At 40.8% G+C, this 12,058-nt stretch overlaps 1 protein-coding gene across 1 annotated transcript in view; it reads left to right on the top strand.

Moving 5' to 3' along the window:
- The window catches only part of Abhd3 (abhydrolase domain containing 3, phospholipase), a 62,854-nt gene extending 53,341 nt beyond the window's left edge, over positions 1-9,513 (top strand). Inside the window, exons 6-9 of the mRNA XM_021150624.3 lie at positions 69-242; positions 4,227-4,275; positions 4,354-4,519; positions 8,688-9,513. Coding sequence (XP_021006283.1) covers positions 69-242; positions 4,227-4,275; positions 4,354-4,519; positions 8,688-8,866 — 568 coding nt within the window. The 3' untranslated portion in view covers positions 8,867-9,513. The remainder of the gene's footprint in view (positions 1-68; positions 243-4,226; positions 4,276-4,353; positions 4,520-8,687) is intronic.
- The last annotated feature ends 2,545 nt before the right edge of the window (positions 9,514-12,058 follow it).

Below are 12,058 nucleotides of genomic sequence, written 5' to 3'. Positions count from 1 at the left end.
AGCGATGCTTAGAAAGGAGGTGTTGTAAGAGATGTAACCAGTCACAGTCTCCTTTCTCCCTATTTTAGAATGCTGCTTCTGAATTACTTGGGTAAAATTGGGTCCAAAACCCCTCTGATGGCTGCTGCAACATTTTCAGTTGGCTGGAACACTTTTGCTTGCTCAGAGTCTCTGGAGAGGCCGCTGAACTGGCTACTCTTTAATTACTACTTAACAACTTGCCTCCAGTCTTCAGTTAAGAAGTAAGTCATCGTTAAAACCTTCTGTTACCAAACATTTTAGATTACATAACCCAGCACTATGGAATTTCAGAATATAGCACTACCTATATATGTATATTTATTTATATAATTTATTTCTGTACCAAAATGTTATAATAATTTTTAATCCCAACCTGAGGTTTCTACCCACCTTTGATATTTAGTTTCTGGATAAAAGACACATGCAACCTTTATATTTACAATAAGCCTTAAACAGCACAAGAGCTGGGCAGATACCTAACCTCTATGCCATCAGAATCTACTTACCTATCAATAACCCTGAGTTATTACTTACAATGTTTTATTTAGGCTGCTCTTAATTCCAATCGGTCAGCCCTCAGGACCATGTTTTTATGGTTCTCCTAACTGATGGCAGAATTTCTTCCTCTTCCACCTTCTCTCCCTAATGGTTTTCCTCTGGCCCCAAGCCCAGGAAACCTAACCCCCACATATGTCTCTTCCCCCCAGCTATTGGCTGTTGGAATCTTTATTTACTAATCAGAAATAACTTGGGGGCAGGGTCACATACATCACTCAGGTCTATGTGCAGACTCCAGGTATTGGGGTTACATTACAATAGACAGCAAGACCAAACCTCAATACCAAAATATTCTCCAAATTATGAATGCCTACCAAAAATTGTAAGTTAAAAATATAGATGAAAGTAATAATGCTGCATTCTATCTATGTCTATGCCCCCACCCAACCCCCTACCCTCCCACCCCTTCACACTGCTTTGAAGGTTGCTATTCTAAACTATTCTGAAAACTATGTTAGCATGGAGTGTGTTTGGTGATATGTTTGGGCTGTTCCCTTAGATTTACGGGTTGTTAATCTTTCCCAAACCTAACTCTTTCTCAGGTAATATGTTAAGAGTGTCCTATGCAGCTGGGCTGATGGCATCCCCCTTTGATCCCAGTACTCAGGAGATAGAGGCAGGCAGATCTCTGAGTTCAAAGCTAGCCTGGTCTAAAAGGTGAACTCCAGGACAGCTTAGGCTACCTAGATAGTCCCTGTGTTGTAGGATTTTTGTTGCTGTGAAGAGATGCCATGACCATAGCAACTCTTACAAGCATTTCATTGGAACTGGCTTATAGTTCAGAGGTTAGTCCATTATCATCATGGTGGGAAGCTTGGTGGCACACAGGCAGACATGGTGCTGGAGGAGGAGTTGAGAGATCTACATCTGAATTGTCATGCATCAGGAAGAGAAACTGTGTACCACACTGGGCATAGCTTGAGCTTCTGGAACCTCAAAGCCCTGGCCCACAGTGACACACTTTCTCTAAGGCCATAGCTCCTAATAGTGCCACTCCCTATGGGCCAAGCTTTCAAACACATGAGTCTATGGGGGCCATTCCTATTCAAACCACCACACCTGACTCAAAAAACGAACATAGAAATGAGTGCCCCAGGTTGAACAATATAGCTCCTAACTCCTTAAGCATGTTCTTTTTTTTTTAAAGATTTATTTATTATTATATGTAAGTACACTGTAGCTGTCTTCAGACGCAACAGAAGAGGGTGTCAGATCTCATTACGGGTGGTTCTGAGCCACCATGTAGTTGCTGGGATTTGAAGTGAGGACCTTCAGAAGAGCAGGCAGTGCTCTTACCCACTGAGCCATCTCGCCAGCCCAAGCATGTTCTTACAAGCATGGTGTGTTTTAGAAATGAGAGACTAGAAGCCGGTGAGATGGCTCAGTAGGTGAAGATACCTGTCACCAAGCCTAATGACCTTTCAATCCCTGTTACCCACAGGTGGAAGGAGATTTTTTGACTGGTGTACACATGTAGACACCAAATAAGTGATGTTTTTTCCATTTTAAGAAAAGTTCTTCAAAATATGAAAGAAATAGAATGTAGTTCATTTGTATAGTCATAGCTCATGGTTCTTATATTTCCACAATAATGTCTTTGCATCCATTTTCCTGGAACTGTGCACGTCCTAAAGTGAACCCAGCATGTCGACACATTCCATACAGGTGGTTCTAGTCTTATTTCCTTAATGACTAATACTATTTGTTTGTTTGTTCAGAGCTGGGGATTGAATCTAGGATCTCATACTTGCTAGGCACACAATCACTGAGCCCCAGCCCAGCCCTACCAAGCCTTTTAAAATGAATTGATAAATATATATATAAGTATTTATATATATTTCATATGTATGTGTGATTTAATGAAATTTATATATATTATATATATATATATATATATATATATATATACGTGTGTGTATGTGTGATTTAATAAAAACTATTATCCTGAACGTTGTTATCTAACACTGGAATTACCTATTGTTTAGTTACAAATATTGAGTATAAATATTGCTAAAATACTAAAGAATCACCATGTCATTATTTATTACAGGAGTGGTTATTAATTATCACTGACATGGTCGTTGAAATAGAAATAATTGCTGGGCGGTGGTGGCACACGCCTTTAATCCCAGCACTCAGGAGGCAGAGGCAGGCGGATTTCTGAGTTCGAGGCCAGCCTGGTGTACAAAGTGAGTTCCAGGACAGCCAGGGCTACACAGAGAAACCCTGTCTCAAAAAAAAAAAAAAAAAAAGAAAGAAAGAAAAGAAATAGAAATAGTTGCAGAAAAAAATGAAGAATCGCTTAGATTAAAGTATTAGTTGAGGGCCTAAGGATGTAGCTCAGTGGTAGGACATGTGGACACTGTGTTCCACGTTCTAGGTCCAATCCTCACCTCCACTGCTAGATGGATATATATATTGATCATGAAAGAAACGTGACCAGGGCCAGGTATAGTGGTGCATGCCTTTCAAGGTCAGCTTAGTCTGCAGAATGAGTTTCAGGACAGCTAGGGCTGTCACAAAAAAATAAATGGAAGGAAGGAAAAAGTGACCAATGTTTAAAATACAAGTTGACAAAAATATTAGTTCTAATTTATATACTAGTATGATGGAGAGGCACTTTCTGGGACGGGAGGTGGCTCAGTGGGGAAAGCACTTGCCATGAAAGCATGCGCATGTAGTTTGCATCCCTAGGACCCACACAGGAAAGCACCCTGGAAAGATGGGAGCTAGGAACAGGTCTAGCCTGGTGTATGCAGTGGTAGACAGTACAGAGATAGCCTGGTGCACACAGTGACTGATAGTAAGAGATCTTGTTTCAAATAATATGGAAAATGGGAACCTAGACCAAAGTTGTCCTCTAACCTGAACAACATGTGTACCACAGCATGCAACACACACACACACACACACACACACTCACAGAGAGAGAGAGAGAGAGAGAGAGAGAGAGAGAGAGAGAGAGAGAGAGAGAGAAGCAGTTTCTTTGGATAACTAATTAAGTCTTTTTGAGCATACTGACATTTTAGCAAGAGTGTATAGATATACTTTGTTATAAGACAACCTATAAGTTATTTCTAGTATTATGAAGCTAGTTTATTCTTTCTTAGTTTAAAAATAATACTTAAGTGGCTAGATGTGGTGATGCACACTTTTAATCCCAGCACTCAGGAGGCAGAGGTAGATGAATCTCTGTGAGTTCAAAACCAACCTGGTCTACAGAGTAAGTCTCAGGATAGTCAGAGCTATATGGAAAGACCTTGTCTTGAAATGCACCCCCAACCCCCCGAAAGCACTTAAAATGCTACTTTGAAAACTAATGTCAATGTACTTACTACTCCTATGTAAACTCAAGATATTTTCATTATATTTTATTAACTTCCTTTGTGTAGGCTGTGTGCCATGTAGGTTGGAGAATAATCTGTGTGAGTAAACTCTTTCTCCCATGAGGATCCAGAACTCAGGTCATCAGGCGTGATTAGGTGTCTTCTCTCACCCACTGAGCCATCTCACTGATACAGCAAATATTATTTTAGTACCAGCTTTGTGCCCTGTGCCAGACTTTATAATCATCCGCTTTTATATATCTCTGGTGTGACTAAGGTAGAGATGATGTTAAGCTTTCGTTGACGTCTGTCTTGTTCCAGGCACCGGCATATGTTTGCGGAGCAGATTGACATGGATCAGGTCATGAAGGTGAGACGGAGCTTTTCCTGATCTGTTCATCTCCTGTTGTGACTCCAAGAGCCCATTCTGTCTGGTTTTGTTTTCCAGGCCAAGTCGATCAGAGAGTTTGATAAGTGGTTCACCGCGGTCATGTTTGGGTACCGCACACTCGATGATTATTACACCGATGCCAGTCCAAACCGCAGGCTGAAGTCAGTGGGAATCCCGGTTCTGTGCCTGAATGCTACGGACGACGTGTTCTCACCCAGCCATGGTGAGTATGCTCCAGCTGTACATTTAGGCATGAGATAACTTTCTTTTTCAAAGACTCACTTGTTGGTTTTATTTCTGTGTTTGTCTGTGTGTGTTGGTGCCCACCGAGGCCAGAAGACGGTGACAGATGCTCTGGAGCTGGCGTTGCAGATCATTGTGAGCCACAGGCATAGGTGCTGGGAACTGAACCAGGATCCTCTGGGAGCAGCTAGTGCTCTTAACTGCCAAGCCATCTCCCTGGCTCCTGGTTTAACTTTTAAAATATTGTTTTGTTTTGTTTTTTTTTAAGAAATATGATTTTTTAGCCGGGCGGTGGTGGCGCACGCCTTTAATCCCAGCACTTGGGAGGCAGAGGCAGGCGGATTTCTGAGTTCGAGGCCAGCCTGGTCTACAAAGTGAGTGCCAGGACAGCCAGGGCTATACAGAGAAACCCTGTCTCGAAAAACCAAAAAAAAAAAAAGAAATATGATTTTTTGTTGTTTGGTTGTTTGTTTGGTTTTATTGAGACAGGGTTTCTCTGTGTAGCCCTGGCTGTTCCAGAACTCACTTTGTAGACCAGGCTGGCCTCAAACTCAGAAATTCGCCTACCTCTGCCTCCCAAGTGCTGGAATTAAAGGCATGCGCCACCACCAACCAGCTCCACTATGAGTTTTTAAGCTGCCTGGAATGATGCTACATGCCTATAATCCCAGCACTTGGGACACTGAGACAAGAAATGGAAAGAGCTTAGGGCCAGCCTTAATTTAGATGAAAAGTAGCGCTGGGTGTGGTAGCGCACACTTTTAGTCCCAGCACTTGGGAGGCAGAGGCAAGCAGATTTCTGAGTTCAAGGCCAGCCTGTTCTACAAAATGAGTTCCGGGACAGCCAGGGCTATACAGAGAAACTCTGTCTCAGAAAACCAAAAAAGAAAAAAAAAGATGAAAAGCAGCCTGGGCTAGCCTGCACTAGCAAGACATTATCTCAAAACATAGAACAGGCAAACAGAAGTTTGGCTTTCCTAATAGGATCTAAGTGTCTCAGGTCATGTGTTCAGTGTCTCAGGTCCTGTCTGTTGTCACAGATTCAGCCCAGTTAGAACTCTGCTATTTTGTATGCTCATGTGTGTATATAACCATTCATTCCTCTCAAATTACGGTCCTTTCAACAGATTATGCTCCAGCGTCTTTGCCTGGGGAGAATCTGTCATTGTTTGCCTCTTCTTCCCAGAGTCCCAAAGTAAATGAGTTTGAAGTTTTCTTCCCTTTAACCTGAAAAAGCATCTAGAAACACAGTGTCCTTAAGTACTTCAATGCTGGAAGCAAATTTGGACTAAACGTTCATCTCTAAAGAAAAACAGGTTTTTTTCCCGTGAATGCTGTAAGAAAGAAAATTATTCCAAAATTAACTTTGTACTGTCTTAACTCAAAAATAGCAGTTGGGCAGGAGAGATGATGGCTCAGTGGTTAAGAGCACGTATTGTTCTTGCAGAGGACTGAAGTTCAGTTCCCAGCACACAGGCAACTTGAAACCACCCCTAACTCTAGATCTACGGCCCCCTTCTGGCCTCCACAGGCACTTCACTCACATGTCATACATAATACCCTGTCCCACACATACATAATTTAAAGCAGTAAAAATCTTAGAAGCCTGCTGACTTTTAAAAAAATTAAGAAAAACAACTGTAAGCACACATGTTCTCTTATTGACAGTAAGAGTCCTTGTAGGCTTGTCCTCTAGGTGTCCTGGATGATGTTTTAAGTGCAGTTATTGCTTTTGTTGTTGTCAACACGAGATGTCATTGTGTAGCTCAGACTTGCCTGGAATTGTGATCCTCTTGCTTTAACCTCCCATGTTCTGGTATAAAAAGTGTGAGCCACCATGTCTAGCTAAACATCTTTTTTTTAATCAGTTTTTTCTTTTCTTTTTTCTTTTTTTTTTTTTTTTTTTGGTTTTTCGAGACAGGGTTTCTCTATGTAGCCCTGGCTGTCCTGGAACTCACTTTGTAGACCACTATGGCCTCAAACTCAGAAATCTGCCTGCCTCTGCCTCCCAAGTATGTGTATGGGGCATTTTGCCTGCATGTGTGTCTGTGCCTAGTACCTCAGAGGCTACATAGGAAATCAGATTTCCTGGACCTGGAGTCACAGATGGTCTTATGCTACCATGTGGGAGCTGGGAAGCAAACGCAGGTCCTCTGGAAGATTAACTCATTCTTGTAACCGCCAACTCCTCTCTCCAGTCCCTCAAAAGATCCTTCAAACCTTTCCTCCAGCTCTCAATTAAAAGCATTTATTTGGTGCTGGGGTGGAGCTTGGTGGTAGGGATCTTGCCCAGCATGTGAGAAGCTCTGAGCTCAGTCACCTTGAAAAAGCAAAGCTACCCAGATCCCAGGCCTAACATAAACATGGTAACAGTTTTAGAAAATCCCAACATACACAGTGTTTTAAATCACCCACTGTTCATTTAAGCAGAGGTGATTGTCAATAGCTGGTACTTTGGGCCTCTGGTTATAGAGGAGAAAATGAAACTGGCTTTAGTATCTACGTGTGGCTGCCTCACATAACTTCACTGGGTAAGATCTGATATTTCTCCATCCATTTTGATACTTTGCTGCCTCTGTTACAAACAAGAGTTTCCCAACATTTAACCTGATTCATTAGGGTAAAGTTTAAATTCATTATTTCCTATTTTTTCCCAGGCCCTTAAGATAGTGTTACCACATAGTGGATAATTGTCTGCAGCCTGAGAAAACAGGCCGCCTACATTGTTCACATGACTGCAGCAAGGCAAAGCCTTTTGTTCTAATGAGACTGTAACAATCAGGGTTAGAAACTGAGAGTTCTGGGGTGAAGACCAGTGGGAGGCTGAGCATTCATGAGGCCCTCAGTTCATCTGTGGGGTGAGAGCATGAGCCTGTGCACCAGCTTACACACACACACACATGCACACGCATGCACACATACACATACACACACGCACACACACAAATGCATGCACGTACACATGCACGCACGCATGCACATACTTTCCCCTCACTGTCTGAACTTTAAAACCTGGGAGAAAAAGAAAATAACTTTAATTCCTGCCCTCAAAAATTCTGCTAGAAGTAGACTTGCTGGAGGACATGCAGACATTGCTGTGTAGAGTGGGTTTATATTTTCACTTCAGTTGTTTGCCAATAATGCCTCATTTTCTATTGAGTGTAAACAGAAAATCAGAAAGATGGGAAAAGATGATCATCCAGACTTAGATGTCTCAGCAACAGATGGGAAACATGAATCACCATTGGTCAGGGTTTTATTTCTTTTTGTTTTTGCTAACTTTATATGTCTGCTTCATATATATATATACATATATATATGCATATATATGTATAGGTATATACATATATATATGCATATATATATATATATGTATACATATATATGTATACATATGTATACATATATATAGGTATATACATATATATAACATTTGGAATTTTAAGTCCTTTGTAAAGATATCAATCATCTTTAGAAATTTAAATTTATGTGAAGTTAATCAAAATTATACAGAGTGGATTTATAACTCTCACAAATGTTAGCTTAGTATTAATTTCTCAAAACAAGAATCAGCCTATATTTTTATTTTATTGTATCTTATCTTCTGTGTGTTTGTACATATGAGTCCACACATGTGCACGGACGTTATGGCACATGTGTGTGAGTCAGAGGTGCTTCTGTCTCTATACCATGTCAGTTATCGGACTCTGCAGAAAAGCACCTTGGCCGCCAAGCCATCTCAACAGCCCAAGAAACAACCTGTATTTTTAGGTTTTATAAAATCTTGGACTGATTCTTTCAAAAATAATGATCTAGCACAATACTATAAATATGAATTACTATAATATAGATATAATATAAATATGAATTACTATAATATAGATGGTTGGTATAAATTAGTCAAACTCATTGCATTTAGCCATACTCATTACAAGTTTTTGTTTAAAGTTTTTACTGATTAGAAGTGATAAAGTATACTTTTCCTAACAAAAAAGTTAATGATCTCTCTCTCTCTCTCTCTCTCTCTCTCTCTCTCTCTCTCCCTTTCTCCCCTCCTCCCCCACTTCATTTCCTTGTGCCTCCTCTTCTCTCCCCCTCCTCCCCTCTCTTTTTACTTCCTCTTGCCTTTACCGCTTGACTTCCTCAAGGTATCCCAATAGAAACTGCTAAACAAAACCCTAACGTGGCTTTGGTCCTTACAGCCTATGGAGGCCATATTGGTTTTCTGGAGGGAATCTGGCCCAGGCAATGCACTTACATGGATCGAGTCTTCAAGCAGTTTGTACAGGCCATGGTGGAGCACGGACATGAACTCTCCAACATGTAGCTTCTTGGCTGCATTAAGCCTGAGCCACTGTTGTTACAGCAGTTCAGTGTGGAGCACAGGTTTTAACAGCTGAGGGTAAAGCTGACAAGCCAGCAGATGGGTGAAGAGGTCCAGCATGACATGCAAAAACTACTTCTTAGGGAAACACAACAACTTTGTAGTAAGAAACTAAAGATAGTTTAGATTGTTACTGTAGTAGATCTTATTTTTCCTATGCCTTACCAAATATGACCTTAAAATTAAGTAGTCCTTATGGAACAGAATTGCACTTAACCAAAACTATTGTGTAAAAAGATTTTAATTCCTCAGGGTTTTAATTTAGGCTAGTATTTTTAATTACTCAGTTTAGGTGACTTAATAATACTTTAATAACTGTTAAGAGATTTTAATGATTTGAATATAAGTTAGAAGACGGGTATTCATGGTAACAAGAAACTGAAAAGGATAAATTATATTGTTCTAAGTGTTTCTTCTGATTTAAAAGGCAAATGCAACAATGTTAGACTGACTTCTGTATTTGCTCTCTTCTCTGATAATATTAAATTAGGGCTGATTTATGTTTTATAATTATTATCATTTACATGCTTATTTTTAAAATAGTATTTGTGAATACATATATCATATTAAAATAAATTCTATCATTTTAAGTTGTTTCTTTGTGAGTTTTTAATCTACAAAAGTAGAGCCGTGTTGGGTATGGTAGCATATAATTTAAATATCAGCACTCAAGAGCCACAGACAGGTGGACTACAGTGGGTTTGAGGCCAGCCTAGATTATAATGAGCTCCAGCCAGCCAGGGCTATACAGTGAAACCTTAAAATAAATATAAATAAATAAATAAATAAAAGGTCCAGAGCATAATATCTAAAAAGTATGCTAATAATAATTTCATGAATGTATTATCAAGAAACCTTTTGCTTCACTATTTTCAAAATAAAGGCTAATATCATACCCTACTTAAGCATACTTTCAAAACTTAGGGATATAGATCAGTTGGTAGGTTGCTTCCCTAGTCTACAGAGAGCCTTAGTTTAAATCCCAAAATACAGAGCACTGATCATTTGCTAAGCATAGCCCTGTAATCCCAGCACTGTGGAGGTTGTTCAAGGTCATCTTGAGCTAAGTCAACAGGGTTAGCTCAGTCACAGGGTGTATACCTATGTCCAACCTGAATTCAACTCCCCAATATCACAGGAAAAAAAATAGTACTTTGGTATTTATTGGCAAGTTATCTTTTATAGAAATTGTACCATTTCTGTGGTCCCAGCAGCAGTGCCTTTGACCACCATTCCGATCCAAACTGTTTTTATTCTGTTTTTTTGAGCCAGAGTTTGTCTGTTTAGCCCTGGTTGGCCTAGAATTGCTATGCAGGTCGGGATGGCCTCCAGTTTACAGAGATCCACCAGTCTCTTCCTCCCAGTGCTGAGATTAATGACGTTCACCACCAAGACTGGTTTCCAAGCTGCTGGAAGCTCAGCACACCTAGTACACAGAGGAACGAGGAGCTGGGGTTATTACAGATAAAGAGGCAGGGTTTATGGTATCAGTTGGACCACGAAACAGGTTCAGCTCTGTGGGGGAGCAGTCTCCAGCATAAATATGGGGCAGGGAGAGCTATGGGGAGCAGTTGTCTGGACATGCTATCAACATTGTCATTTCCCTCTGATCCTAATCCGTGGCTCAGTCCGGGGCAGGAGTAAGGGATTTGGGTGGGCTTTGCCACTTCCCCCCAGGTATGAAGTAGGATCTTTGACACAGCGGTGTCCAAGTCCACAACACACATTCACTCAGAACCTGGCATACTCAGGGCTTCCTCTGTTCCCCACTAGTGTGACTTCCAGACATTACTGGACCATTGCTCACATCAAGTCACAGTGGCTGTGACTACATGAACAAGACCTGAAAAAGGTCACAGCAGTTACAATTCCACGGGAGATAAGGGAGGGACTCGGGAAGTCCCATCACTTTACTATTTTCATTGTATTTTACTTAATATTTGGGGGCAGAGAGAGAGAGAGTGTGTGTGTTTTAAGGTTAGGAGAGCTGAGTCAGTTGTTCTATGTGGGCCACAGGAGACTTGGCTCAGAAAAAGGTTCAGATGTTGCATTTTGATATTTGGGATGTTTAACCTTTATGGTGATATAAAAATACACCTAAAGGATATTAGGATTAAAAAAAAGCAGGATGCAAGACTGGGTGTAAAGAAATAAAAATGCAGCCAGGCGTGGTGGCGCACGCCTTTAATCCCAGCACTCGGGAGGCAGAGGCAGGCGGATTTCTGAGTTTGAGGCCAGCCTGGTCTACAAAGTGAGTTCCAGGACAGCCAGGGCTATACAGAGAAACCCTGTTTCGGGGACAAAAAAAAAAAAAAAAAGAAAAGAAAAAAATAAAAATGCACACAATGAGACTCCACAGGGGATACAGAAAAACTAGGTACAATAATTTGCTCTAGGGAGATAACTTAGGAATAGGAGACAGATGGAGAATACGCCTTTAAAATTCTCTACTATTGCATATATGGCTTCACAGGTACAGGGGCTTGCCACCAAGCCTGATGACCGACCAGAGTGAAATCCCAAGAACCCACTCAGCAGAAGAAAAGAACAGACTGCTGAAAAAGATGTCCTCTGACCTCCACACATGTTCCATGGCTCATACATGCTCACACACATGCACACAAAAGTAAATACATGAGAATTTTTAATATCATTACACTAATTGTCTATTTTTAAAATACAAAGATAAGTTCAAAAAACTGTAAGAAACATAGCAAGCAAAAAAGCCAGGGGTAGAAAACTGTGAGACATCCAAGATGATGATATCCAAATGCTAGTTGATCACCTGTAAAGAAAATTCAAGAAATTTAAACGAACGTGAATACTTTGTAGCATTGCCAAGCAATGTAATGCAGCCAGACTTCTTATTAAGTACAAATTGTTCCGCATATCAAAGTAGCTTGCAGTGTCTTGTCAGATGTGGTGATTTATGGCTACAATGCCAGCAACTGGGAGGCTACAACAGAAGGGTAGCCATGATTTCCAGGCTCACACACATGCACATACTCGCATGCCCACACACACACACACACACACACCAGTACCTTTGTCTGGGTGCTATAGGGCACACACCTGGAATCCCAAACAGGAAACATCTCCACACGGAACAAGCAGCTCTTCCATTTCAGTTTCAGC

This window comes from Mus caroli, unplaced genomic scaffold (genome assembly GCF_978045245.1).
Source record: "Mus caroli unplaced genomic scaffold, Mus_caroli_1 scaffold_19, whole genome shotgun sequence".
Classification (NCBI taxonomy): Eukaryota; Metazoa; Chordata; class Mammalia; order Rodentia; family Muridae; genus Mus; species Mus caroli.
The sequence above is the reverse complement of the archived record's forward strand: the minus strand, read 5'-3'. Positions and strand labels throughout refer to the sequence as shown.